The sequence below is a fragment of the Camelus ferus genome, chromosome 4, assembly GCF_009834535.1.
Source record: "Camelus ferus isolate YT-003-E chromosome 4, BCGSAC_Cfer_1.0, whole genome shotgun sequence".
Classification (NCBI taxonomy): domain Eukaryota; kingdom Metazoa; phylum Chordata; class Mammalia; order Artiodactyla; family Camelidae; genus Camelus; species Camelus ferus.
In genome coordinates, this window is record NC_045699.1 from 44634738 (window position 1) to 44661118 (window position 26381).

The window sequence follows — 26381 nt, forward strand, 5'->3', positions numbered from 1 at the left end:
CATTTTTCCAAAGAAGACATACAGATGGCTAACAGGCACATGAAAAGATGCTCAGTATCGCTAGTCCTCAGAGAAATGGAAATCAAAACCACAACGAGGTATTTCCTCACACCTATCAGAATGGCTGTCATCACCACAGATGACAAATGTTGGCAAGAATGTGGAGGAGAGGGAAAACCCTGAACACTGTTGGTGGGAATGTAAATTGGTGCAGCCAGTATGGAAAACAGTATGGAGTTTATTCAAGAGAGTAAAAATAGAACTAACATATGATCCAGCAATTCTATTCCAGGGTATATATCTGAAAAAAATGAAAACACTAATTTGAAAAGATACATGCATCCCAGTGTTCACAGCAGCATTATCCACACTAGCCAACATATGGAAGCAACCAAAGTGTCCATCAACAGATAAATGGATAAGGAAGATGTGTGGGTCCACATGAGGAACCATTCAGAAAAGAGACTGCTGGAAGGAAGGAAGGAAATATATATATACACCCACACAATGGAATGCTACCCAGCCATTAAAAATGAAATTTTGCCATTTGCAACAACACAAATGAACTTGGAGGGTTTTAAGCTTAATGAAATAAGTCAGACAGAGAAAAACAGATGGTGTACGGTATCACTTATATGTGGAATCTGAAAAAAATAAAACCAGTGACTAACAAAGAAGACATACTCTGAGATCTAGAGAATAATCTAGTGGTTACCAGTGGAAAGAGGGATTGGGGGAGGGCAAGATATGAGTAGGCAACAGGTACAGATGACTATGTATAAAATAAGCTATGTGGATATATTGTACAGCACAGGAAATACAGCCAATATTTTATAATTATAAATGGAGTATAACCTTTAAAAATTGTGAATCACTATGTTGTACACCTGAAACAAATACTATACATCAACTACACCTCAGTTAGAGACCTGAAAAATCTAAAGCTCTTAAAATAATCAATTAAAATAAAAGGATTTAAAGAAAAATATTCAAAGTACTAGCTTTCTCCTCAAGTGACAAACTACAGATGCTGAATGACTGAAGCTGGGAAAAATGTGGTCATGGATCTAAAAACCCTCTGCAGACCATCAGGTCATCCACACCAGGCACTGCTGATCTTCCCAAAGCCCACAGGACAGGCAGAGTGCAACTACAGTCCCTGACTGACACATGAGGAAGCAGGCCCTGGAACTGGGAATGGTGTGGGAGCAGGCTAAGTGGACAAGATGACCCCGGGTCCCTGTCTCCTTCAGAAGAAGCAGCGGTGCCTCAGGGAGGTGGAGCAGTGGCGGGCCTGCGTCCAGCATGCAGGAACTCTAGCACACACTCAGATCAAGGAATGTCCCCCTAGAAGTGCCTCTTTTAAAATATAGAGCTTTATTTTGGTTGCTGAGATTTTCATAAGCACTTGGTGCACAGAAAAGTCATTTCTTACAAAATAAAAGGCAGCATTTTGTACAGCGACTCACACTGGGGTCAGAGTAAGGGCAAAGGACAGTGCTGGGGATAGGAGGGGCCCACGCTCTTGTGCCCCAAGTCCTCAGGGAGAAGCCAGCTCTCCTAGCTCCCTCCAGCCCCCACCCTGCCCACCCGGGAGAGCAGCACCGGGGGCCCAACAGAACCAGCCTGGGAAGCCATCTGAGGTGCACAACAATGAACCTACCAGGCTGGTGAAGGCCCTGCATGAAGGGCCGGGTTGGGGAGGGAGTGACTGTTCAGGCTGAGCCTGCCTGGCTCTGGAACCGACATACTCACAGTTGGGTTCAGCACAGCCCTTGGGGAGCCGGCCTTCCTCTTCACTCAGGCTACTGACCCTGGGTTGGGGACTAGGGACACAGACCATGACCCTCAGGAAGCTCACAGGCAGGTGAGTGGGACAACACCTAAGCAAGGCAGCATGTACAGTGTGGGGGCAGAGAAGGCTCAGAGGGGACAGAGCACTGCCATGTGGGGGGCGGGGTGTGCTCTGTGGAGATGGCAGTGCCTGAGCCAAACCTGGAGGAGTGGGTGGGACCTGGGTGGGTGCAGCCTGCAAGGAGGGGAGAGCATGACCCAAGGCACAGAGTGGGAAACCATGGTCGGGTCAGTAAAGGCAGGTGGTCTCCATGAGAACATGGACATAGATGGGGGCCCTAGGCACCTCCATCTCCACCAGTCTGGTGCTCAGGAAGGGCGGCTGGTCTCAGTGTGTTTGTGGGATTTGAACCCTCCCTGTACGTGCAGCAGGCACTGAGCTGACGAACATCCTCCTGAGTTTGGAGCAACTTGGGTAGGTTCCCTGCGCTGTCCAGCCCAGCACCTGCCTGCACACCTGAGCCACTCGAAGGAAACCTCCACACACCCCCTCCTGTTTCCAGCACACCCCTATCATCCCTGGGCAGCCTCTCAGGAGGGGTTCCGTATCCCAGTCCCCTTCCTCCCTCACAGGTCCATGTCCAGGAGAACTGTGTCCTTAAAGGAACCGAACCCAACTCCAGCCTCCCCAGGCAGCAGGGAGGGTGTGGCAGTGTCCCTGGAGGGTCTAGGAAAGGGGAAAATTCTGGGGCAGTTGTCTCTTTCCATCTCACTAGAATCACCTCCCATCCTTAGAAGTAAATCTTTTCTTCCCTGAGAAGAGTCTGGGTTTGGTGTGTGTAAAACGCAGTTCCCTGTAACTCAAATACACAAACCCTGACCAAAGTTTCAGTATTGATTTTTTGCAACTCTTCATAATCTCTACAAGAGCTCGAGGGACTGGAAACCCACCCAACTCTGTTCCCTTTTTCTTTCTGAAAAATAATTCCAAGTTCCTTCCTGCTGAGGGTTGTAGAATTAAAGTGTTTTGTAGGTACCTTGTTCTTAGTCCCCAGAAGGCTTGGGAGCTTGTTTTTTTCAGGGAGGTGGTAAGAAGACAGAGAGGGGCCTGGAGCCTTCATAAGCACGACTTCTTCATCCCGAAGGCTGCACTCCACTTAGCTCGGCTGGGCAGGAGGGCTGAGCCTGAGAGCAGCGTACGTGGCTTCCCCACGTCTTCAGACCGCCCCCAGCCGCCCCACTCCGTGGCTCTGCCTGCTCACAGGATAGTGCAGAAGATGCTGCGTTTGCTGTGGTAACCACCTTCCACATGGGCTGTGATCCTGGTCGCCATGGCTGTCACCTTCTGCCCACCATGAGCAGCAGAGGGTCCTCGGAGAGAGTTTTCAAGGTGAGGCCGTGCAGGTGGGTTCGCCAGGCGCCACGTGTCAGACCTGGAGATGCAAAATGAGAGTGAACTCTTTGAAAGCGTCTAGAACATTTGCTGAATGCCCTGCACATTACCTTTGGCACAAGATCACCAGATCCAGAGGTTTAAATCTGGGTGTAGGTTGCATCTCCCTAGTTACGCGATAGCAAAAGGAGGTTGGACGTGTGCGAAATTGATTCTGGTTCTAACCCTGCCCTCAGTTCTGCACGTAACCTCAGATAAGTCCCCTCTTGTCCTATTTCCCCATCTTTAAACAAGGATCTAGATAAGACCAGTGGCTTTCTTCTTTTTCTTTAATTCCCCCAATTTTACCCAGCTCGATGGCCCTAAATGTTATGCAACCTTTACTCATAATCACCAAAAACTAGAAACTACCCAAATACCCTTCAGCTGACTCATAGATAAACCGTGTAGTACATCTATAGCATGGAACACCACTCAGTGATAAAAGGAATGCACAACAGATGCAACACCACAGGTGAATCCTGGATGCACTGGGCGAAGTGTAGGAAGCCAGACTCAAAAGACCACACCCTGTATTCTTTCTTTTATATGACACTCTGGAACATGCAGATCTACCGGGGATGGAAGTTGGTGGGCTTCGAGTCCCTTAAGCTCTTGGGGAGATTATGAAGGGTCGGGGAAAATCAAAACAATAGTGAAGCTTTGATTAGGCTTCCTGTCCTAAGTTATAAGGAACTGCCTCTTACACACATCAGATCCCGAGTTTCTTAAGCCAGCAACAAAGTCTTCTACGTATTTTTATGATACTACTATAATGAGCAGGACTGCAGAGGTGTGGGTAGAGTCAGAGGCTGGGTATTGTGGGGTGAGTAAAAGCCCGGGGTATGTTCAAAGCACTGCAAGCGTTTGAGTTTGGCAGCAGAGCGAGATCCTGAGAAGGAGTGAGGAAAAGAGAGGAAACGAGCACATAGTGCACAGTGCCAGGCTGACACATCTGGGCTGGACCCTGAACCCCGGGGTCTCCAAAGGGGAAGGAGGGAGTGGACCCTACGGAGTCCACAATATGAGCTGCTGGGATATGGGAAGAAAATATTAGAATTTCTACTTACTGTATATTTTATAAGTTACGAATATATAAACATACATATGAGGGGTTGCCTCAAAAAATATATTTTACTGAGAAAGTGTATAATAAAAAGGAGCAGAGATCGTTACTACAGAAAAAGAGGAACCACCGGAGGTTTCTGACCATGCATGTGACACGCCCAGAGCTGATTTAGAGACATGACTCTGGCAGGATGCAGAGGACAGCCGGCAGGATCGGGGGTGGTCTAAGGGCCGGGGGACCGGCAAGAAGCTGCTGCAACAGGACAGAGGGATGAATGGCGCAGAAGTGATACCAACAACAACGCTAGTTATTATTATTTCTGCAACCAGTATAGCACACTATCAACCAATGAGAACAGAGTCCACCCATAAACAACTGAAACAGCTGTGCTGGTAACAGGGGTCATGGGCTGGGGAGAGGGGTGCTGGCAGCTGGGAAGAGGAGGTGCCAGGTGTAAGAACATTTTAGAAGCAGAATCAAGAGGAACTGGTAACTGACTGAACTTTGGTGTCAGGGAGAATGAGAAGCAAAGATTTTGCTGCCAGAACAGAATGGATGGTGATGCCATGAAAATGGGGACCAGGGCAGGACAGAGGCTTGGAGAGGTGAGTGTGAAGCAGCTATACCCTGAGACAGGAATATGAAAAACAAGGGACAACCGTGGTAGCGGCACGGACACTTTAGGTATGCTTCTCGGTCACATGATCTTATTTCATCTACAAAGCAGACAAGATTAACTGGATTTTACAAAGGCTCAGAGAGGTTGAGTAACTTGCCCGAGGTCACACAGCCAGTAACTGGCAGAGGTGAGATTTGAAACCACGTATTCCTGACTCTTAAAGCTTATTCCCTCCTAGGGAGTCAGGCTCAGGTCCTCAGCCCAGACCTGACACACAGCTCAAGCTCAGGCCTTTATCTGATCAGAGCTGAAAGCTGGCAGGACTGGGGAGCAGGGGCAGCCCCAGTTACTGGGACTGGCTTCCCCACTGACCTCACTGTGGTCCTAGAAGATTGGTTTAGGCAACCCCAAGCACTTACTTTTTCTTGAAGACCAAGAACTTGTTGTTTTGCATGATGCATTCTCGGTTGTTTGAGATCTGCTGAAAGATGGTCTTGTTGGTCTTGCCCTGGAAGATGATGTTCTCCTGCACCAGAGCCTTGGCGCGGCCTTGCACTGCAATGCCATAGGCCCGGAATGAGTGGATCCGGTTCTTTATTACCTGGGAGAGGCAGCCAGAGCTTGTCACACCTCAGGGACTCCTAGACTGGTAGGGGAGCCAGGTAAGTGAATGACCAGTTATAAAATTGAGGGGTAAGAGCATGCTAGGTAGGTCAGTATTGAGCCATGGAAGCTCAGGGAAGGACTATCAAGACCAGCCCAGAGGAAACCAGGGAAGGCTTCCTGGAGGAGGCGATGGGTATGTAGGAGTTTATCAGGAGCAGAGCAGGGGAGAGCTGTTGCAGGAAGAAGGAACAATGTGCGAAGGCCTGGAAGCAGGGGACGTGGTCCTAGAAGCTAGGGCCACTGGCAACCCAACTGAGGCAACAGCGAGCCCTCCTCTCCCTCTGCCCCTACAGTGCTCAGATGCAAAGGCGAGGAATTCGTTACACCTTGCCTAAGTCAATGACTCATGAAGCCACAAGGCCAACAAGAGGCTTTGTGACTGAAATTTCACAAGGGCAGGGAATGGGTCTGTTTGGCTCAACACTGAGACTCTAGCACCCAGCTCAGGGCTTTGCGTGAAAAGGGAGGTCAGAGCTCACTGTCCTGTGGGAAGATGAACAAGCAAAGGAACAGACACAGAGCCCTGTGGGAAATGCTCTTTGAGGGGGGTGGGCATAAGCACCTCAGAAGTCCAGAAAAGGGGCACCTCAAATAGCCTGCGGGGTCAGGGAGGCCTTCCTGAAGAAAGTGACAGCCACACGGTAGGACTCACTTAAAAAAATGGGGAGAAGGCTAGTCCGGGTACACAGGGAACAGTGTGTGAAGGGGCCTCAAGGCAAGACTTCTCTCCTCATAAGCACCTACTGCATACCAGGTCCTGTGTGAGAGTGTTCTGTGAGGGGAAGAGAGCTGAAACAGCCCCGATCTTGCCCTGAAGACACCTCAGGTGGCACCCCCACCCCCACTTCCTGCCAGTGAGCCTTGTTCTTCAGGGCCCAGTTCATAGGTTGCCTCCCGAGTGAAGGCCCACCTGCGTCCCCCAGGCTGGCTTGTGGCAGCACCCTCGCAGAGTGCTGCAGGATTAAAGTTCTGCTTCTCAGGAGAGAGGGCACGAGGGCTTTTGAAGGCCATGCCCTGTGCTGGCACACACATCATGCACACATACACACCTTCGTGTCGGACATGGGCAGGAGCTGCAGCCCGCTGCCCCGGTTGCCAATGATGTCATTTTCAATGACGACAGTGCTGTCACCCTTGGTGATGATGCCATGGCCTCTGTTGTCATAGATACCGTTGCCCCGGAGCTCCACCTTGCACTGCGCCTCGACCTTGACCCCACTCTGGCGGTTGCAGGAGATGCTGTTGTTGGCCACACGGGTGAGCTGGCTGCTCTGGGCCACAGTGATGCCTCTGTCCCCGTTAGCGTGGATCACGTTGGTGATGACATGCAGCGCCTCACTACTCTGGACATAGAGTCCTGAGGCTACGGATGGAGGGGACAGGGAACAGAGAAAGCACAGGGTGGCCAGGGTCAGCGCTGACAACACCAGTAGGAAAAGCCTTCCTAGAATCGTGCACCCAGGAGGGGGGCAGGGGGAGGACAGGTAGTTACACGCAGAACCAGCCCTGCATAGACCAAGTTGAGCAGGAGGAAACCCAGGAACAGCAAGGAAGCTCTGTGCCTTCTGAACTAAGTCCTCATTAAAGTAGCCAGGAAAACATGATGTGAAAAGATTCCTTAGGCTCAGCTGGTCATCTGGCCCAGGCTCTCAACCTGTGCTCGAATGCCTCCCACAACACACTCATCCTGCTGCCATCTGTACCTCCTGTGATGGGGTGCTCACTACCTGCTCAAGGCAGCCCATTCCATGTCTAAACAGACAGACTCACCTGCTAGAAAATTGTGTTGTTTTGTTTTGCTCTGCGTGCTGAGCTATAATCTGCCTCCCCACTGTTTTAGGACATTTTCTTTTTCTTAGGAAGTAATAAATTTCTTAGAGACACTACGTGTTTGTAGAAAAAAGCACAAAATCAGCAGGCTTAGAGCCACATGACTTGGTCAGGAAGCAGCAGCATGGGAGGCAGATCTTGGGGGGTGAGGACTACCCACTAGGGGTGACATCCACCAGCCACCAGAGCCAGAGGCCCCGGGCAGCGCTGGGGGAGGCTATGGGGAGGACGACCACTGAGGAATCTCATGGGAGCTGTGAGCTTGCAAGGCCGAGCCTTTTGGTGCCACCTGCCTGTTGCTTCTCCTGGCTTGGATGAGAACAGCGAAAATAAATCAGGTATTTGTGAATTTATGTAGCTTTGCTTGTCATACTGGACAGCATGGTGACATGGAGGAAACCCTGAACTGGGGTACCAGGTTAAGCGGCTGAAGGAAGTGGCTGATGAGGCTGAAAGGGCCTTACGGCGGGGAGAGCACGGGAGGCCGTGGAGTGAGCCAGGGCCGTGGGGAGGGCCCTCACCTCCGTTATGATTCACACTGTTGGACTCGACCAGAGCGACGGTGACCGGCCGGCGCAGCGGGTCCTCATCCTTCTCCAGCTCCGTCTCCCACAGGATGGCGTCCCCGTCCTCACTGAAGCTCTCCTGGGCCCCGTGGCCCCCAGGGAACTCCCCAGAGCCGTCCTTCTGGCTGAACACGGCCACTCCGTACAGGCCATTGTAGCTGACGTGGTTGCTGGTGACGTGGGGCAGGCTGGACGACATCATCCACACACCACAGCCCTTATTAGCTGGGACAGCGAAAGGGGATGGTCACTGACGCCAAGCACCCAGTGACTCCCCATGAGGGGAAGCAGAAAAGGCACTGGCCTGGGAGACCGAGTCCCTGCTCTGCAAATGGCCTTGGACAAGTCACTTTAGGGCCTGGCTGCAGGCTTCTCCTTCATACAAGAGGGGTAATGCCAATCAGGTCAGTCTCGAAACTAGAATAACTCCATGGGGTGTACAGGTGCTCTGGGAACTCTCAAAGCCCCATTTCCAGATCAGAAGCACACAAGCCCACGGTGACAGCGACAAAGGGGCCCTCTGAGCTCATCCAGCCCAACCCTTCCCTGCACAGAGATGGAGGCAGCCTCACTTTGAGCCCCAGCCCTACCACTTCTAGCTGTGTGACCCTGAGCAGGTTATTGAACCTCTCTGTGCCTCAGTTTCCTCATCTTTAAAATGGGGTTAATAACTGCCTACCTCAGAAGGCAGTCATGAGGATTAAATGTGACAACACATAGAAAGGGCCTAGCAAGAGTCCAGGGCCTGAATGTAGGTTAGCTATTACTATTGTTAGAGATGCAGTCCAGAGAGATTAAGGCCTTGCCCAAAGTCCCAGAATGAGTGAGAACAGCTTTCCTCTGTTATTACCCTATTTCTCCCATTATACTTTTAGTTCTCTGGATCAAAAGAAAGGATAAGAAGAGTCAGATGTCCACTTGTCAGAAATAAATGGCCCCATCCTTACACAAGATCCACTCCTGCCTTCAGCTATTTTAAGTGGGGATAAAGCTCTCTGCTTTGCTGACCCCACAGGGTCATCTGGATCAGAGGGTGGTTTATGAGGGGCTCATGCCTTCTGAGAGGGGCTGCGTGGCTGTGACTTGAGATCAATGCTGTTCTTCTAGATGAGGTCTTTGACGCCCAGGGAAAGGTGGTGACTTTCTCAGGACCCACAGCTGGAGATGGAACCTGGGCTTCCCGCCTCCAGGCTAGGCTGGGCCCAAACCTCCCCCTCCACCAGGAACATGCCCCTCACCGTAGATGGTGTTTCCTTCTATCAGGCCTTTGCCTTCGTCCCCCACAACCACGCCGTCTGAGTAGCCAAAGCAGATGAGGTTGCTCCTAAGGACAGGGACCCCTCCACGGCGGATGTCCACACCTCCCCACTGATTCTCTCGGATGACATTTTCTATGGAAAGAGGCAGAGAAGAGGGTCAAGGGCCACTTACCAAGCTGGCAACTAGGACTTGGACAGCTGACAGGAAGGAAAGTCCAGGAAGGATTCCCAGGCCTTCCCCTGTCAGCAGTCAGCACCCCGAATCCTGTCTGGTGTTTGACTTTCCAGGGACTTGTCTGCTGTCTGCCTTCCCCAAGGTCAGGGTTTGTGTCTGTCCTGTGCTCTCCTATATCCCCAGCACCCACTGTACCCAGTGGCCTGGAGGACTGATAACTAAGCATTAACTGGCTTTAGAGTCCCTGGGCCAAGGTCAGGCAGGGCTGCCTGTCCTGGTGGGGGTCAGTCCTCGGGGGGCTGAAGCCAAATCCAGCCATTTCCCCACAGGCCTGTCCTTATTCTTCTTTTTTCTTTTTTTTTTTAATTTTTAAAACTGCTTTTATTATTTTTTTAAATTTCATTTTGGGGGGGAGGTAATTGGGTTTATTTATTTATTTTTAATGGAGGTACTGGGGACTGAACCCAGGACTGCATGCAGGCTAAGCAGGCGCTCTACCACTGAGCTATACCCTCCCCTCAGCCTGTCCTTCTCAGCCTCAGCTCAGGACTGACCACAGCCTTCCTCCTCCCTCCACCTCTACCACGTCTCTGGGGGTTAGTGGGTTGAAGAGTCACAAGTTAGGAAGTTGGGTGGGGGGTCCTGGGACATGGCTGCCCAGCACTGTGGCAGGGGAGACTCTCAGCCTCTTGCGACAGCTATGGCTCATGAGACCCTGTGGGACTGGCCTCTTCCTGCCTCTGGGACCCCATCTCATCACTGCAGTCACATGCACGACCTCCAGGCCCCTGAGGCACACCAAGTCTGTCCCCACAGCTGGCCCTGAGTGGATCCTGGTTCTTTTCCTGCGTTCCTTCCTATCATTCAGCTTCTGGCCTACCTGTCACCTTCTCAGAAAGGCGTGGCCTGATCACACAGTCCTTAACACCCACACAGTTCCTCTACTACCTTATTTTATGTTTTCATTCAATGTGTAGGCAACTGAGTTAACAGAAAATAAGGTAGAGAGTAAGCTGTTGGTATGACTTTTCTTGGGAAAAAAAGTAAGTTTTTATGTTTTTCCCCAATCCTAAAATGTCAGTTCCTGAGAGTAGAAATCACATCTGTTTTGTTCTCTGCTGTATCCCAGCTCCTGCACACAGCGTGTGCTCAACAAATGTCTGATGAATAAAGGCAGGCTGGATTCATTCGGGGGGATTCACTGGCCCAGTATTCACTGAATCTCTATATTGTCCCAGGTATAGCTGTGCTCTGTGCTGAGGCTACACTGATATACCAAACAGACTTGATCCTCGCCTTAGATGTACTGCCTTACAGCAAAGGAGCCTGACATTAAACAGGTCACAAGAAATTAAGTACGATGTCCTGCAGAGCAGTGTCACCCAGGAAATGACACTTAGGGTTAGACTGGAAGGATGAGTAGGAGCTGGCCAGGCAGACGGGAAATGGGGATGGAGTGCCAGAGTAGGCACAAGCCTGTACAAAAGCCAAGAGGAGGGATTCAGACAGTTTGTGTGGCATCCATGTTTCTGACATTGTTACGTGAGCTGCCCGTTCAGATTCTGTAAGCGCCAGGCCTGGCACAGGGCAGACACTCCCTCCCTGCCTGAGAAGCATGGCCGGTGCGTGCAGCCGGTGTCCCTGATGCTAGCCAGCATGAAGGAGGCCAGTCTGTCGAGGTGAAGGACTGGGTGGATGGGAAGCCAGGGCCGCTGGCTCAGCTGTGGTCGCCTGGCCGGCTGCGGCTCCAGGCAGTCCCAGCCCTACCTGTGATGAGGCCTCTGCCATTCTCGTTCACAGCTATGCCAGCCGCATGGCCCCTGAAAATGTGGTTCTGGCTAGAATGGAAGGAGAAGAAAACAAAAGGTGAGACCAGACCAGTGTCATGCATCAAAGACAACATCCATCCAAGGTGACCACCTTCTTTTGTGGACTTCCCAGGGGGCTCAAGTCCACAGGGGCACGGGCACCCCCCCAAGCCCGAGAAGCTAAGTAGTCAGCAATCTTCAGTTATTATTGGCCGGAAACAACCTACGACTATGCCATAGAAGCACAACGACACCACGTCCCTGCGGCCTCTCTGGACCATTGTCCACATACTAACACCATTTTAAACAAACGTCATCATGGTGCACGGTTAACAGGGAAAGTCTGGGTGGTGTCAAGAATTCCTAGAAGCCTATGTTAAGCTTGTTTGGGAGTGATCTGCATCCAAAGCCTGAATCAGATTCCGCCTGTCACAGGCCTACCATCTTCTGTTTGTATCCAACAGCTTACTTTCTACCTTATTTTCTGTTAACTCAGTTGCCTACCCACTGAATGAAAACATAAAATAATGGCATGCCTTATAAGATGAAATCCAGATTTAAAAAGGGGCCGAACACAGGGCCTGGCACCCCACAGAACTTCACTGAGTAGGAGTTGGCTGATAATAAGCCCTCCCATCTTCTAGGATGGGGGCCAAATGGTTAATGTCCTTGGGGAAAAACAGCAAATTGTGTTGATGCTGGGGAAGCCAAATGTCAATGCATCTACACTATGCACTGTGGAAATTTAGAGTGAAATTATCTGCTAAAAACATCCTTATGTTCTCCCTCAGATAGATCTGAAGTATCTGCTTTGATGTGATTACAACTCAATCAGCTGATGGTTACTATGGGTTTGTAGAATTTAGGGTCAGATGCAGGCCCTGGGCTAGGGCATGCCTCACTCATATTCCTGAGACCTGTGCCATAGCAGCAAATGCGTGACTGGTATGCTTTTAACACAGATCTCACTTACATGCAGAAAGGATCCACAGTCACTTGAGAAACATGCATGTGTGTGTATACAGGGTGGGCAGAACACAGATAGAAGAGGTACCAGAAAACATGAGGAAAAGGGGACAGATCATTGCTCCAAGAACCAAGAGTGGGATATTAACTACGGACGAGCCAGTTTGAGTTCTGTGCTTCCTTGCAGCCAAGGCAAAAAAGAAAAACACAACAGGTTACATAACTGTCAGTGGCCAAAGAACATGCTGTGGTTTGCCTCATCCAGGTCACTTTGAGGACCTCCCAGTTCACTCTGTGCCCTCCCACAGATCCCTACCCTTCCTCATAAAGAAACAGAAAAAGCACAGCCTATTCCCTCAAAGCAACCATGTTTTAAAACCCTGGTCTGGTTGTAATATTCCTTGCTCAATGCCCTACAGCAGTTCTCGGGCACCACACGGTCTGGGCGTCTGGCTGCTGTAACAAATTATGCAGACTTTGTGCCTTATTCTCTTCTAGTTTAGGAAGTCAGAAGTTCAAACTGGGTCTGACAGGGCTAAATCAAGACCCATGTTCCTTCTGGAGCCTCTAGGGAGGAATCCATTTCTTGTCTTTCCCAGCTGCCACGGGCTGCCTGGACTTCCTGGCCTGTGGCCTCATCACTCTGATCTCTGCTTCTCTGACACATTTCCCTCCAGGGCTCTCATCCTCCAGCTCCCCTCCTCCCCCCTCTTCTAAGGTCCCCTTGAGACGATACTAAGCCCATCTGGCTAATCCAGGATGCTCTCCCCATCTCAAGATCCTGAACTTAATCACATCTGCAAAGTCTCTTCCGCCCTGTAAGACAACATACGCACAGATTCCAAGGATTAGGAAATGGATATATTCGAGGGCCATGATTCCACCTACCACTCTTGGTGTTTGAGGTCCTCTGTGCTCCAGTACCAACCCCACTATGCAGGCTGATCTTCTACTCAGTCCCCCCGGGGACATCACAGGCCCAGACATTTATACTATTTTCCCAGAACACACCCTGAATTTCACTGCCCCAGACCCAGAATGCCTTTTTTGTGGCCGTGAAATCCTTCTCATTCTTCAAACACAATTCAAATGTCAGCTCCCCGCGTGCCCTGCCCTGACTTGTTCAGCTGAAATCGTGGCTGGGCTCCTTTGGCACCTGTATGAAGACCTATTAAAGCACTTGTTTTGTAAGTCTTCCCTCCTGGCTCTCTGTGTGTTTGTCTGTTTCCAACATGTGACTATCAACTCCATGGAGCAGAGACTCTTTGTACACACTTTTTAAATTGCTGTCACCTTATATGGAGAAAACACTTGAATGTGTGTTAAATGAATAATACGCATACATGCAAACCCATACCCTTAAGGCAATAATGCAAAAGATGGAAAAAGAGCTCTATAATTACTAAGGCTTTTTAGTAAGCTGTCTATAGCAGTGAAAAAATAGGTGCCTACTAGTAATCGGACTGGTTCAAAAATGAGGGAATAGCAAAACACTGGAATGTTCTGAAACTGTCCAAAGTGATAAATATAAAGGCCACGCAAAAACATGGAAAAGCACACATGGAATAATAGAGGGCAAACACCCTCAGGACACATTTGCTGCTCATTAATGCCAGTTACTTTTGTAAGGCACAGACATAACTGTGTGAGTCCTCTGCTGAAAACCTTTAATGACGCCCCATTACCGAGACAGAATAAACTCCACGTTCCTCACTGGACTGCATAAGGCCTTCCTCATCTGGCCCAAGGCTTTCCACCACGCTGCATGGCAGAGTCGGACTGCCACAGGGATATAAAAGTTCAGGCTCCAGTGACCACAGGACCCAAGATTGCCTGGGACAGACCTGATTTAAGATGCTGGATACCAATGTCACAACTGGTGTCGGACTTTTTCTCGAGCCGCAGTGGACTGTGTGCTAACCCCGAATCTCCTGAACAAAGGCTCAGCTGCCTTTGTTCATGCTGCTCCTTTCACTGGGCATGTCCACTCTCCATCTCCATGAGAGGCCAAGCTCTCCCCCTATTTCAAAATCTAACTCCACTGCCACCTCCCAAATGAGGCCTTCCCACAGCCCCCTCGTCAGAACGGTTCCCTCTCTCGGTATGGCTTTGACAGCACTCATCACCGTCTGCCGAATACGAAGCTGGGAGGGCAGCTCCACGGCCCCTCCCACCTACAGCTTACACCACTGATAAATGCTGACATCAGATGCAGCCTCCGGATCTCAACGCAGCATCCCAGGTAGCCACTATCAACTGACCGGAGTTGTCCGGTGAGTTGAACTCTCCATGCTATTGTTAGTTATCTTAGCATTATTTCTGGGCACATATGTCCTCCAGACTACAGTAACCTCCCAGGGATCAGAGCTGCCTCTTGTTTAGCTTTGTTATCATTATTAGAAGTGCTCAGTAAGTTTGCTGAAATAGAATGGCCACCCATAGTTAACTGGAAGGGAACATAGACACAAAAAGCACAAAACACAGATACAATAACACAAAAGGTGGTGTTACTGAGGTGGGGTAACAGATGAAATCCGTCTCTGCTCTGCTTGCACCAGTACAGTTGTTTTAGTAATCAAAAATGGTTTCAAACTGGCGGGAGATATAGCTCAGTGCGTGTAGAGCATGTGCTTAGGATGCATGAAGTCTTGGGTTCAATACCCAGTACCTCCAAAAATAATAATAAATTAATTAAAAATAAACCTAATTACCACCCCCCCAAAATTAAAAAAAAGTTTCAAGTGAAGCAGAGACGCGGAGTAGGGAAACAGAGGGGAAGAAGGGACCGAGGGTGAGCAGGATGGTCTGGGTACAAGCTGCACATACCTGACAACCGGATTTCCGTGGTACAGAATATAAATGCCAGCCTCCTTATTTGAAAAGATTTGATTGTTCCGGATGATGCCTTTCCCATTGCCAAGGACAACAATGCCAGAGCGAAGGCCGTGGTGGATCTGGTTACACTGCAAGTGAACGTGAGACACCACAGGAGGCAGATCAGACACGCCCCCGAGAAGCAGTGTGCTCAGTGCTGCCCCAGAGCAGAGCCAGGATGAACCAGCCGAAAAAGCCACGTCGCTGGAGGGTCCCCAGCACAAAACAGAGTGAATAGACCAGGCCACCGCCCTGCCCTTCCCGGGCAGGTGCTCATGTGGGCAGGTGCACATGTGGACACCTGTGAGAACGACTCTCAGGAGAGGAGTCTTCCCCGCCCAGCCTCCTGGGGTGCAGTCACATGGGCCCCTACTGCTGAGGGCTCTTGCCCTTCTTCATCTGCAATGCACACTACTGAACATTTCTGAGCCTCTGAAGAATCCCCCATACAATCATCCAGGGAGGCCATGTCACCCAGGGCTCCCACTTCTCAAGGAGGGGGCAGCACCCCAGCACATGGGAACATTGGCTAAGTGCAGTCCCAAGGGGCCACCCAGGGAATAGGGGAGTCACTGGCTTCTCACTCAGGGTGGGGTGGGGAGGTGCTATGGAAGGTGTGGTCCTGAGGAGCTTAGGTTTCCATGTCCCACGAGGCATGAGGTCACAGAAGATGCATGAGCTAAAAGGACCCTTGGAGACACTCATTCTATCCCTCTCTGTGCAAATGGGGAAACAGACCCAGGGTCGCAGGATGTCTGTAGCAGAGCTGCACCTGAAACCTAGTTTTTCTGTTTCCTAGTCAGTTAGCTGCTTGTGCACAGTGACGGAACTTTTAGGGTACAATAAGTTATAGTAAAACTGTTTCATTCTAATTGTTAATTTACAGCCTAAATACAATCTTATCCTTAACCCAGGAAGCCAGCTGTTTCTCTTCCAAAATTATTTCACCAAAACAAAGTCCAGTTTGCTTTACAGTGTTTCATGCTGCAAGCTCTCCCATTCTTACTCAACCTTCCAGATTTTCCCCTGGAGGATTTGGCAGACTCATTAGGGTAACCACTGCCTACAGTCCCTCACAGGGTTGAAAAGTGCAGGGAGAGAGGTATAAGTAACGGTATTTCCATCCCGTGTCCTTTCACAAAGCCAGGTAATCCTCCTCTCCCCCTCCACCTGCTAAACCGGCCTGTCCCCTCTGTCCCTGGGAAGGCAAACTGCTCTCATCTCTCTGGCAATAGTAGCAATAATTTCCTAAGCCAAAGCCATGCATCAGATACAAGCTACACAGCAGAAGGCGTGAGAGGAAGTGGTTGGCAGTGGACACTGCCGAGGCGTGTCTTTTTAAATACAGTTAGGAACTCGCCTTTCTTGGCATTTGCAAAGGCAGTCTAGCTATACTGGGTTAAGAACATCCACTCTAAGTCAGACTGCCTGGATTCAAATCCCAGCTCTGTCACTAGATGTGTGATTTGGGAAAAGATCCCTAGCCTCTTTGTGCCTCAGTGTCTTTATCGATAAAATGGGGATAATAATAATTCTGTCTCACAGGATTGAGTAAGGATTCAACCATAATGAAATAAATACTTATCAAGTGCTTAGAAAAGTCTCTGGCATTTGTAAGTACTACACCTAAGGGTGGATATTATTTTTCCAAGCCCATAAAAAGTCCATCATGTTTCCCAATTTCTGGGAAATCTGTCTCTCAGAGAAGGCCGGAGTGGAAAAGGGGGCAAATCTCTCATGTCACTGGTCTCACATTCTAGGATTTTCAGTGGCTTTCACACTGAGTTTAAGCTCAAACTCACTATGGCCTCATGATATCCGTGAAACAGAATCTTCAGAACTAAGTGTCCTAAATGTCCTTTTATAGTAAAGAATGAACTAACTTGGTGTTTTATTTTTGATCTCAGTGTGTTTTGGGTCAGACATCTTGTCTTACCAAACTCAAAGCCCATAAGAGTGGGTCAGGCCTGAGGGAGGGATGGCCCTGTGAAATTTCCCTGTCCATCTGGTCCTGTTTCCTTACTGGGAGAGATGTGGGGAAGTAACTTCTCCAAAGTCACTCTTATTACATGGAGAAAGAGACAGAGTCACATGGACACACAGAGAAAAGGGCAGGAACCACTGGCAGACAGAAAGCAATAGCAATTCAAGACTGGCAACATCTGCTTAAACATCCTCAGAAAAGGTGAGCCACCGTGAAAAGGGCGCGGAGATGGAGGGAAGTACCAGAATGAGAGGGTTGGACTTTTTCCGGATGTCGACGCCAGCCTCTGCGTTGTGGTAAATGTTGTTGCCGGCGATTAGGCCTCCGCCCTCCAAGCGAAGAAAGATGCCTGATGCTCTGCAGTGGTGAATGTGGTTTCTGAGCATGATGATCTAGGCAGAGAAGAGAGCCATTCGTTCTCCTGTCACAGAGGTGTTTATAAGAACTGCTCGGGGAACACCTGAGTCTGTTCCTCCCCATCTGGTCCGCGCAGTTCCACCTGGTGCAGACCAGCCACGCGCTGCCGTGTGCTCGGAGAACGGGACCGTCTCCGCATCCTGCCCGGCTCTGCCCTGCAGACTCTCCCCCGACCTCACACCGGGTCTTTAATAAGACCTGGATGGAAGCCTGGCCCTGTGCTCCATATTCACAACTTCTGAGCAGGACAAGTAACTGGATGATGGCAGGGAAAGAACCCTTGGAGAAGACAGGGTTTAGTGGTCTGCAAACTCTCCATGCACTGGGGCTGCATGAAGTTTTCCCCAGGGGCCCCAGGGCACAACTGCTTTGAATGGAATCAAGTGCCAGACCCACCACTTCCACACATGCCTGTGCGTAGCTTCATCTGCCTGAGAACGCACCTGAGGGTAAGGGACCACACAGCTCTCCTCTCCCACCTTCCCTTTCACTTTCCATTTTAAAGACAAATGCCTGTTCTTGCCTCTTCTCCATCTCTCTTGATGTATTATTCTGGGGTGGAAAAACCACTGAAACGCCAAACTAAGACACAATTAGATGTGCTGGTATACAGAAAAGGAAGTCTGTTTAAAACAAGGCACCAGCACATGGCTTATTAAGGGGATGTCCTGCCATTTATATTTTCTTTTTGTACTTAATAATTATATCAAAAATCTAGACTTTATTTTAAACAATTAAGTATTGATAATAAATATATATTATGTTAAGCTAAACTGTGTACTAACAATATGTTACATTAGGATAAAACTCTGGGAGGGGTAAGGTATAACAGAAGTACAGTTTCAAGGAGAAGCCTCTGCTTAGGATGGAGAAAGTCGGAAAGAGTATTGCTCCCACACTCACAACAGGAAGATACAAAAACATAACCTTCCTTGAACCCATCAGAGAGCCGAGGTTGCAGAACAACCAACCAGCCTGGAATCTAAGGGAAACAGGCGTCTCCAAGGACACGAGACAGGAACACTTGCCGGAACAGACTCAGGTGCCATACAAGCCGGTAAGAAGGGTTCAGCAAAGGTTTTCATGCGTTGTCAAAGGCCAAGTGTGAACTCATGTGAGAGCACAGAAGCTCCAGGAGCAGTTACATCTATTCACGTCTCCATGAACCTCTCCAGGTGCTCACAGAGAAAGACCGGAGACGGGAGCCAGCCTCCCTCCTGGCGGACGCCCGGGGGAGAGCACAGCAGCCGCTGTTGGAGACGCGCTGAGCCCCTCCCGGGTTGCTCTCCCCTCCCTTCCCCAGGGGATGAGCCCTAAGCAGCAGGGGGAAGGGCAGCAAACCTCATGGCTCTCAAGGAAGAGAACAGAAAAGCAATAAATGCTTTACCACTTGGGGAGGTGGGAGGAAAATGTCTTGGGCCTCGATCACTAGAGCCCCTCCCCAGAGCCGAGGTTGAGACTGGACCACCGAAAAGGGCCCACCGCCAAGGTCCTAAAGCCATGGACACAGCCCCTACCTAAGTCTAAGGATGGACAGGGACACGAGAGAATCCCTGCCACCCACCATGCGACCAGGCTAACCAGCTGGAGCCACAAATGGCAGCAGGCTACTGCTGGGAGGGGCAAGAGCCCGGAGACAGACCCCCTCTGAGGAGCAGGGGCAAAAGGAAGACCTAAAACAGAGAGAAGCCCACTGGCAAGCCAGCCATGGTAATGCTAGAGGAATCGGGAGCCTGTGATTCACTGAACATAATCACAACAACATAACCAGAGCCTAGCGAGACAGGCACGCAGGTTCCCAACACAGACACGACTTACCTCCATCTCTGACTTTCAACTAAAAATTACCAGATACCCGAGAAACAAGACAAAAATCACAGGTAGTGATACTTTTCTTTGTTCCTTCTGCCAGCCTCTACCCTCGTGGGGATGTTCTAGAGGGCAGAGGCAGGGCAGCTGCCCCCTGGCCACCAGATCAAGGCCTTGCTTCTGGGCACCCGGACCAGCTCAGTAAGGTCCGCACTCTTGCCCGCAGCTTCCGCCTGTACTAATGCCACCTGGCGTCTAAGTGTCCCTGATTCTGGGTACTCATGAGACACCGTGGATTGTTGTCATCAAAAACCAGCCAAGATCAGTTTTTCAGGGTCCCTTCTGGAGACTCACGAGGAACAGCTGGCTGTCCATTTCCTACAAAAAGTCCCCTCAGGGCATTAATTCAAGAGGGCTACAACTAAAGCTGTTTAACTTTTCACCTCTCCTTGTCACGACTCCAGCCACCACCTGCTGCCAAGTATGCCTGTCAGGGCACATGGCTCTCTAAAGCCCCAGCCCCGTGTCACCAGATGTCACCAATGTTCCAAACTCCACCTGCCCAGAACTGAGCCCAGCATCCTTCTCTCCACAACCTCACCTTCTCAGCTTCCCACTCCCTGCCTTTGTCTCAGCCACTCAGGCCAGAAATCGAGGCCACATAACCTCAGCTACTCTCTCCCCAAGCGACTGCCCTTTCCCCTCCTCTCCATCTCTGGACCCTAATTATCCACTGCCCCTCATGGACTCTGTCTCTAGCCTGTTCCTCTCCACTCCATCCTCTACAAAGCTGACAGAACGAGCTTTCCAAATGCAGATCTGACCACAATTCTCTGCCTGACATCTTTCAGTGAGTTCCCACTGTCCTCAGGACAACTCCGATCTCCAGCAGGACACTTGTCCCTCAGCTGACTGCCTCCTGCTGACCCCTCCCTGTCTCCTCTTCAGCTCCTACCTCATGCTCCGGCTGCTGAGGCAACTTGTAACTCCCCGAATGTCCCGTGTCCTCTCCGCATCTGGGCCTTCCCGCATACCTCCGGTGCCTCACAGATTCACCCTGCCAACTCCCAGTCTTTCTGCACAGCCTGGCCCAGGCACCAATCCCCCAGGAAAGCTTTTTTTTAAGTCTTTACAAACAAACAAACAAACAAACAAATCAACCCAGTTATGGAGTACTTGCTATGCACCAGACACACTGCTAAGCACCTGATATACACATACAAAGCGAACGCTCACCACACCACGGAGTAGGTAGCATCATTAGTCCAAAGGACATACAGCTTATAAGGGGCAGAGCCAGAATCTGACTCAGAAGCCACACTCTTTAACAATCATGCAAGGAGGAAAGCCCTCCTTGAGGGCTCAACCCACATCCTTCCATCATGGTACCCCTGCAAGCAAAGCTATCACCCACCCCTTTTATCTGACCATCACCTTTTATTCTCTGTTTATAGCACAGTCTTATATTGTGCATTCAGGGTAATGCCACCTGAAATACTCCTTGGAAGTGGACAAAATAAAATTAAGACGAAATTGCTATCAACCATTCCAGGAGCCTTTGGAGACCTGCAAGACCCACATGTGACATGTGTACAATGCGCTTTAGTTTGCTAAGTGCTTCTGCCAATATTATGACACTGGATCCTCACAAACCCCCAGTGAAGGTGGCGGGGCAGGAGTGCTTATTTCCATTTCACAGAAGAGGAAGGTAACGTTCACAGTGAATTAGTGGAGAGGCAAGACTCAAACTTAGGAGCTATGTCATGATTCTTTCTAGAAGACCATGTCTTTCCTTTTTGAAGCCTTTCCCATCCTCAGCTGTTTTCAGGATCTGCAGACTGTCCTGCGGTGCCCAAAGGGGCTGCAGATACGAGGGTGCTTCTGGCATCCGTGGTAGGAGGGACTGCTCTTAGCATGAAGTTACATCTCCATGGGGCTTTCTAAGCCCTGGCAAGGTGGCTTCTGCTCACCTCCCTGCCCATTTTCCAACACCCGCTCCGTCCCCAGCACATTGCTGAATTCAGCCTCACATCCAGGCCCTAGCACACAACGTCTGCTGCCTACACCTGTACTTTGCACCTCCTTTTCACCGCATGCATCCCACCTTCCTTGGCTACCCTCTCCTCGTGTGGGAAGCCACCTCAACCACCCACACAAGCTTGGATCGTGTCTCCCTGAATTTTCTCAGATTCAGGCTAAAGAGCCCTTGTTCCTTCTCCCAAGAGCTGGGTGACATGTTTGAGAAGCAACATAACATAGTTATGGAACTATTCCCTGTTACATTTAGCTTCTAACTTGCTGCGTGACCCTGAGTGAGTCACCTTCCTCTCTAGGCCTGTCTCCTCTTCTGTAAAACAGGAAGAACAGTTTCTGCTCTGTCCAAATCAGATGAGGGACATGAGGCAGAGTGTGTGTTATAAGCTTACAAGATGGTGATTTTTTGAAAAACACAGAATAGCTCCATCAAAGCCCTCCTGCATACAGCCACGGAAGCCCTCTCACCACTCAAAAATCACGTTCCTGATGACCCAGTGAGGCCTCGTGTCTGCACAGTAAGCCTTGGGACAGCACCTTGCTATTGTGTATACACCGCACCGCGTAAGTCAGGTTCCGGAAGACGTTTCCTTCCATCTTGGCTCGGCCGTAGGAGCAAACGAAGACGCCTCCCTTCCCGTCCCGGAAGAGGCACTTGCGGATGAGGCAGCCCTGCACGGAGCTGGCCAGTGCCATCGCCTCCCTGTCCTTCTGTAGCTCCTGCTGCAGTGAGTTCAGCACCAGGCAGCTGGGCAGCTGGATGGATGCTCCCGGCAGAGGGGGGCCCAAAAAGGAGCCCCCCAGGACCGGCCGCGGGCCCTGCACCTGGTAGGACAGTCTGTACGTGAGCTGGTCCTCATCCTCATCCTCACCGCTGGGACTCAGGCCTCCGTCGCTGCTGTCTGGGGTCCGGGCCACCCTTTCCCCATCACTGCCCACCTCTGCCTCCTGTGAGCCAGCCTTAGGGGAGCTAGAGGCTGGGCTGGTAGGACTCTGGCTGCCCTCAATGACAATGCCACATGTCCTCGGGCTCCAGGCCTGGTCCCTGCTCTCCAGGTCCAGGGACATTAAAGAGTCAGAGTCCTCTGTGGGGAGCACGCTGGGAGAGGACTTGATAAGCCCTAAGAGATACGCGTAGGCCCAGTTCTTTTCTGAGGACGGATGGCCCTCAACAGTCACAGAGTTGTTTTCACTGCCCACAAATTCACAGTTTTCCAGGACACACAGCGGCACATTGTGCAGAAAGACATGGGTGTTTTTGAAGGAACAAAACTTCATTTGGCAGGTGCCTGGGCCATGGACCTGGATGTGCCCATTCTCAAAGTTGCAGTTGTCAAACTGGACATGACCCGAAGTTGTCTGGGGAATGGAAAAGAGAGAGTGGGTGTAACAGGGATAAGATTTGTTTTGCTAGTCAGAGCTCTAACTGCTCGTAAGGGAGTGGAGCCTGGAGAAGCCATTTGTCCTGCTCAAGTTCCCTTCCCCCCAGGGCACATGTCTGCTGGGCCCAGGAGGAACCCGGAGCTGCTCTGCATAAGGAAGATCACTTGCAGCTGCCCGCCCACCCCTCCTTCCAACCCCAAAGGGCAGGGGACAACAGTGGATACGGATTGTGGCAGAGAAGTTCACTCTCTGCAGCACAGCCCTTCCTAAAACCCTCGTCTCAAGTAAATTCCCCCAATACTCATGAAGTGCTTACTGAGGATAAATCATACATATTAAAGTGACAGCCAGTCTGCCTGGGCAGAGAGCAAGCCAGGGTTGGCATGCCTGGGAGGTGAAATGGAGTAGGGGGAAGGTGCTGAATGCTCAGTGGGATGCTGGTGAGATGGAACTGACACATGTTGATACTGGAGGTGAATCCCAGGAGAATGTCACTCCAGGGATGATCAGAAATGAGGGGGAGAGCTTCAGATTTTCACACACATGGGAGCTGGCTGGGACGCAAGCCCACCACCACCAAGCCCTCTGGCAGGTGAGGGGTCCCAGGTGGAGTCTTGGTCACATGGAGACTGTGCCCCATCACGTGGTGCTCCTCCAGGTCTCACTCTCAGAAGCACTCTCCCTTCCTTCGCATCCTCCCTCGGCCCCGCAAGCCTGCCTCCACCTGAGCCTGCTGCCCCGTGGCTCCCCACAGAGCGCCAGCCTGTGCCTGGACTCAGGGCAGAGCCGGGCGAAGCTGGAGGACTGACAGGGGCCCAGATGGGCCAGGAGGGCCTGAGCTCTGCCACAGGTGCTAGAGAAGTCTGTGTGGGAACTGGTGCTGGTGCACAACTACAGCAAGAGACAGCAGGCCACGTCCCTACAGAGGGGGACACGGTGTGCTGAGCAGTGGCTGAGGGCACAGCCCCCAGCTCGGCCTCTTCCAAGTGCATTACTTTGGACAAATCCATCACTTCTCCAAGCCTCAGTTTCTCAGTCAGCAATATGGGGCTCACTAGCTAACAAAGCACAAGGCACAGAGCCAGACACAAAGTTGGCACCCGATGAAAGTTAGCTGTTAACCATCTGCGGTCAGGAACAGGAGGAGCAGAGAGTCCCCTGGGGTGGGGGAGGCGTGCAGCCCCACCACACAGCTCCCCCAGCCCCTCAGCTCTCCGGGCCTGACAGAGAAGCCCAGCCATTCTGTATTCCTTAAGAAGAGCTGTTTCTGGATTTCACACCAAGTTCCATGAGATGTACTGAACCATAAAATGAGGGAGTGTCTCATGATCTCATTTAGCAATCCAGACATACCCACCCGTTGGACAATTTTCACTTTCTCCAGCAGTGACCTCCCTTGAGAGCCTGTCCCAGACCTTAACTCCCCTTAGCTTCCCTAGTTCTTCCCTATGACTAACCTAATTTTCTCTTGCTGCAGTTTAAGTCTATTTTCTCTTGCCTGGTCATCTCTGCATGCAAATACCAGCTCTCTAGAGATGCAGAGCCATTCCTAAGGTTTTCCTTGGAAGTTAGAGAAAATGGCTGTGAATTCACTCTGGCCTTTGCATTTTTCAGACAAGGTCATCCTAGCCCCTTGTCCTGTTTTTATTTAAGAGACAATCATGGACTGAGCATTATTATACACCAAGCACTAAGCCAGATGGTGGGCTAGGCTATAAAGAAGTCTACAGCTAGAGCTCATCCCTCAAGGATCTACGGCTGCATTTCTGAGGGGAAAGCAGAGGCTGAAATGAACAAATGACTCTAAGAATGAATACCTCTGAAACATGAAGGGTCTGGAAACCAACTCTTCTTCTAGGTCTGCAGATAAGCACAGGAGGACCTCATCGGTCCTTCTGAAACATTCCAGGCCTAAATAGCAAGCAGCCTTTTAAGTTCCCAGGCAATACAGCACAATGTAATTTCAGAAATGCTTAGAATCAAAGGCCTGGATTTGAGTTCTAACCTCACTAATCATCTACTTGAGAAAGTTACTCAGCATCTTTGAGCCTCAGTGTCCCTCATCTGTAAAATGGGGATGCATCTACTCTGTCTACCATAACTGTCCCAGCTTTTCCCCTACGAAGTCTGAGACCCTTGTTTAGGCTCAGTTTGCTCACCTCTAAAGCCACATGACACTACCCATCTTAGTAATGGCTGTAAAATACGTACCTGGCACACAGCGAGTGCATCATAAATGATTGGTGGAATAATGATCATTACAAACCTGAGACAATTTCGTTGTTATTGGTAGACTAGTGGCAATCTAATTTTCGTTGACTAGGTACAAAATCCATGTACTGCAATCAGTTTCTAGGCAATGTAAAAGCTGTAGACTGTTCTGCCAGGAGCTACCAACACCCCAACACATGCTTGTCCTTGAACATAACTGCTCTGTGTTCCTAGAAGGAATGTGTTGTCCTGATATTTCCTGACCCTCTCTCCAGTCATCTTTGGCAAAAGCTAGACCTTCACTGACCCTCCACAGGATGGGGCTAACGCGCTGAAGGTCACTGGCCTGCAGAACCTCCCCTCTTCGGCCCTCTCTGGGAATGCTGCCAGGTACAGCCAACCAGTTCTCTGCCTATCACCACGTGGCCTGCTCCCGGAACCTGGCTTTCCCACCTGGCTGCTCTACCTGTGGCTCCAGTTGGTCCAGTTTGGAAGGGAAGAAGTACAAAGCAATTTGGGCCTCCAGTCCAAGGCTCATGTTTTAAAATATAGCTTTGCCAGGAATAAAGCAGAATGTTGATCTTTACTGATCCCTGGGCCTCTCTGTCAACTTGTACAGAACTCAGAGGAGTATATTATTGGAATAATGACTCAACTCTCAATTCCAACAAAAAAAGAGGTTACAGACCCACTGACAAAAGGCCAAGGCCCAGGGTCAGGAAGGGAGAGGCCATCCATCTGATGTGCACACCCACCTTAAACATGAAGGGTGAGAACCAGGCCGGCATGAAGACGAGGTTGCACAGATGCATGGTGGAGCACTGCTGGTCAATGCTGGCTAGCAGGGCCACCTCGCCCAACTTTCCGTGGCCTACGATCTCCACGGGCACCTTCAGGATGACTTCACCTTGCTCCTCATGCATACCTGGGAACAGCAGGATGCGGTCAAATAGGCTGGCCATGGCCAGGGCACTGCCTAGGCTGTGAAACTCATGGCCTGGCCCGACACTCAGGGTACGGCGCGTCCTCCTCCGGCGAAACAGTGAAAAGCAGACAGAGGTCTCCAAGATCGCGGCATTCTTCGTCCACGTCTTGGAGGCAAGGTAATGCTGCTTGAAGGCCTCCCTCCAAGACTCGGGCTCCACATCAGGCTGGTTGGGCCAGTTGGGGTGGCGGCACTCGATGCAGTCTAGACACAGCTGCCGCCAGCGAGTTCTGTCGAGACTGAGGATCAGGTCATGCCAGGCCCTGCACACCAGGCTGCAGCGGCCCAGGTCGGGAAGGTGCAGGTAGCCCAAGATCATGCGCCACAGCTCCAGAGGGAGGCCGCCGGCCTCCATGGTCACCTGAGAGACTGATACAAAACAAAAGAGGTTTTTGTCTACCCTGCTTACCAGCCCCTTCTTAAAATACCCCCTGCCTTCTGAGCCCAGGGGTGAACAAGCACCTAGGCCCACCCAATCACAGGACTCCATTCACTCAGTC

At 50.7% G+C, this 26381-nt stretch overlaps 1 protein-coding gene across 6 annotated transcripts in view; it reads right to left on the minus strand.

The window, feature by feature from the left end:
- Positions 1–1354: 1354 nt before the first annotated feature.
- FBXO10 (F-box protein 10) overlaps positions 1355–26381 on the minus strand; it is a 45158-nt gene continuing 20131 nt past the window's right edge. For 2 of the 6 annotated variants that reach the window (XM_032478011.1, XM_032478007.1), the window contains exons 2-11: positions 25652–26250; positions 21840–22661; positions 17285–17434; positions 15011–15147; positions 11178–11248; positions 9215–9367; positions 7932–8201; positions 6630–6943; positions 5334–5515; positions 1355–3227 (exon numbers count right to left, since the gene is read on the minus strand). In XM_032478011.1, coding sequence (XP_032333902.1) covers positions 3053–3227; positions 5334–5515; positions 6630–6943; positions 7932–8201; positions 9215–9367; positions 11178–11248; positions 15011–15147; positions 17285–17434; positions 21840–22661; positions 25652–26236 — 2859 coding nt within the window. In that variant the 5' untranslated portion in view covers positions 26237–26250 and the 3' untranslated portion in view covers positions 1355–3052. Of the gene's footprint in view, positions 3228–5333; positions 5561–6629; positions 6944–7931; positions 8202–9214; positions 9368–11177; positions 11249–15010; positions 15148–17284; positions 17435–21839; positions 22662–25651; positions 26251–26381 lie in introns of those variants that run through there. The other 4 variants (XM_032478008.1, XM_032478009.1, XM_032478012.1 and 1 more) reach the window with 4 other exon arrangements.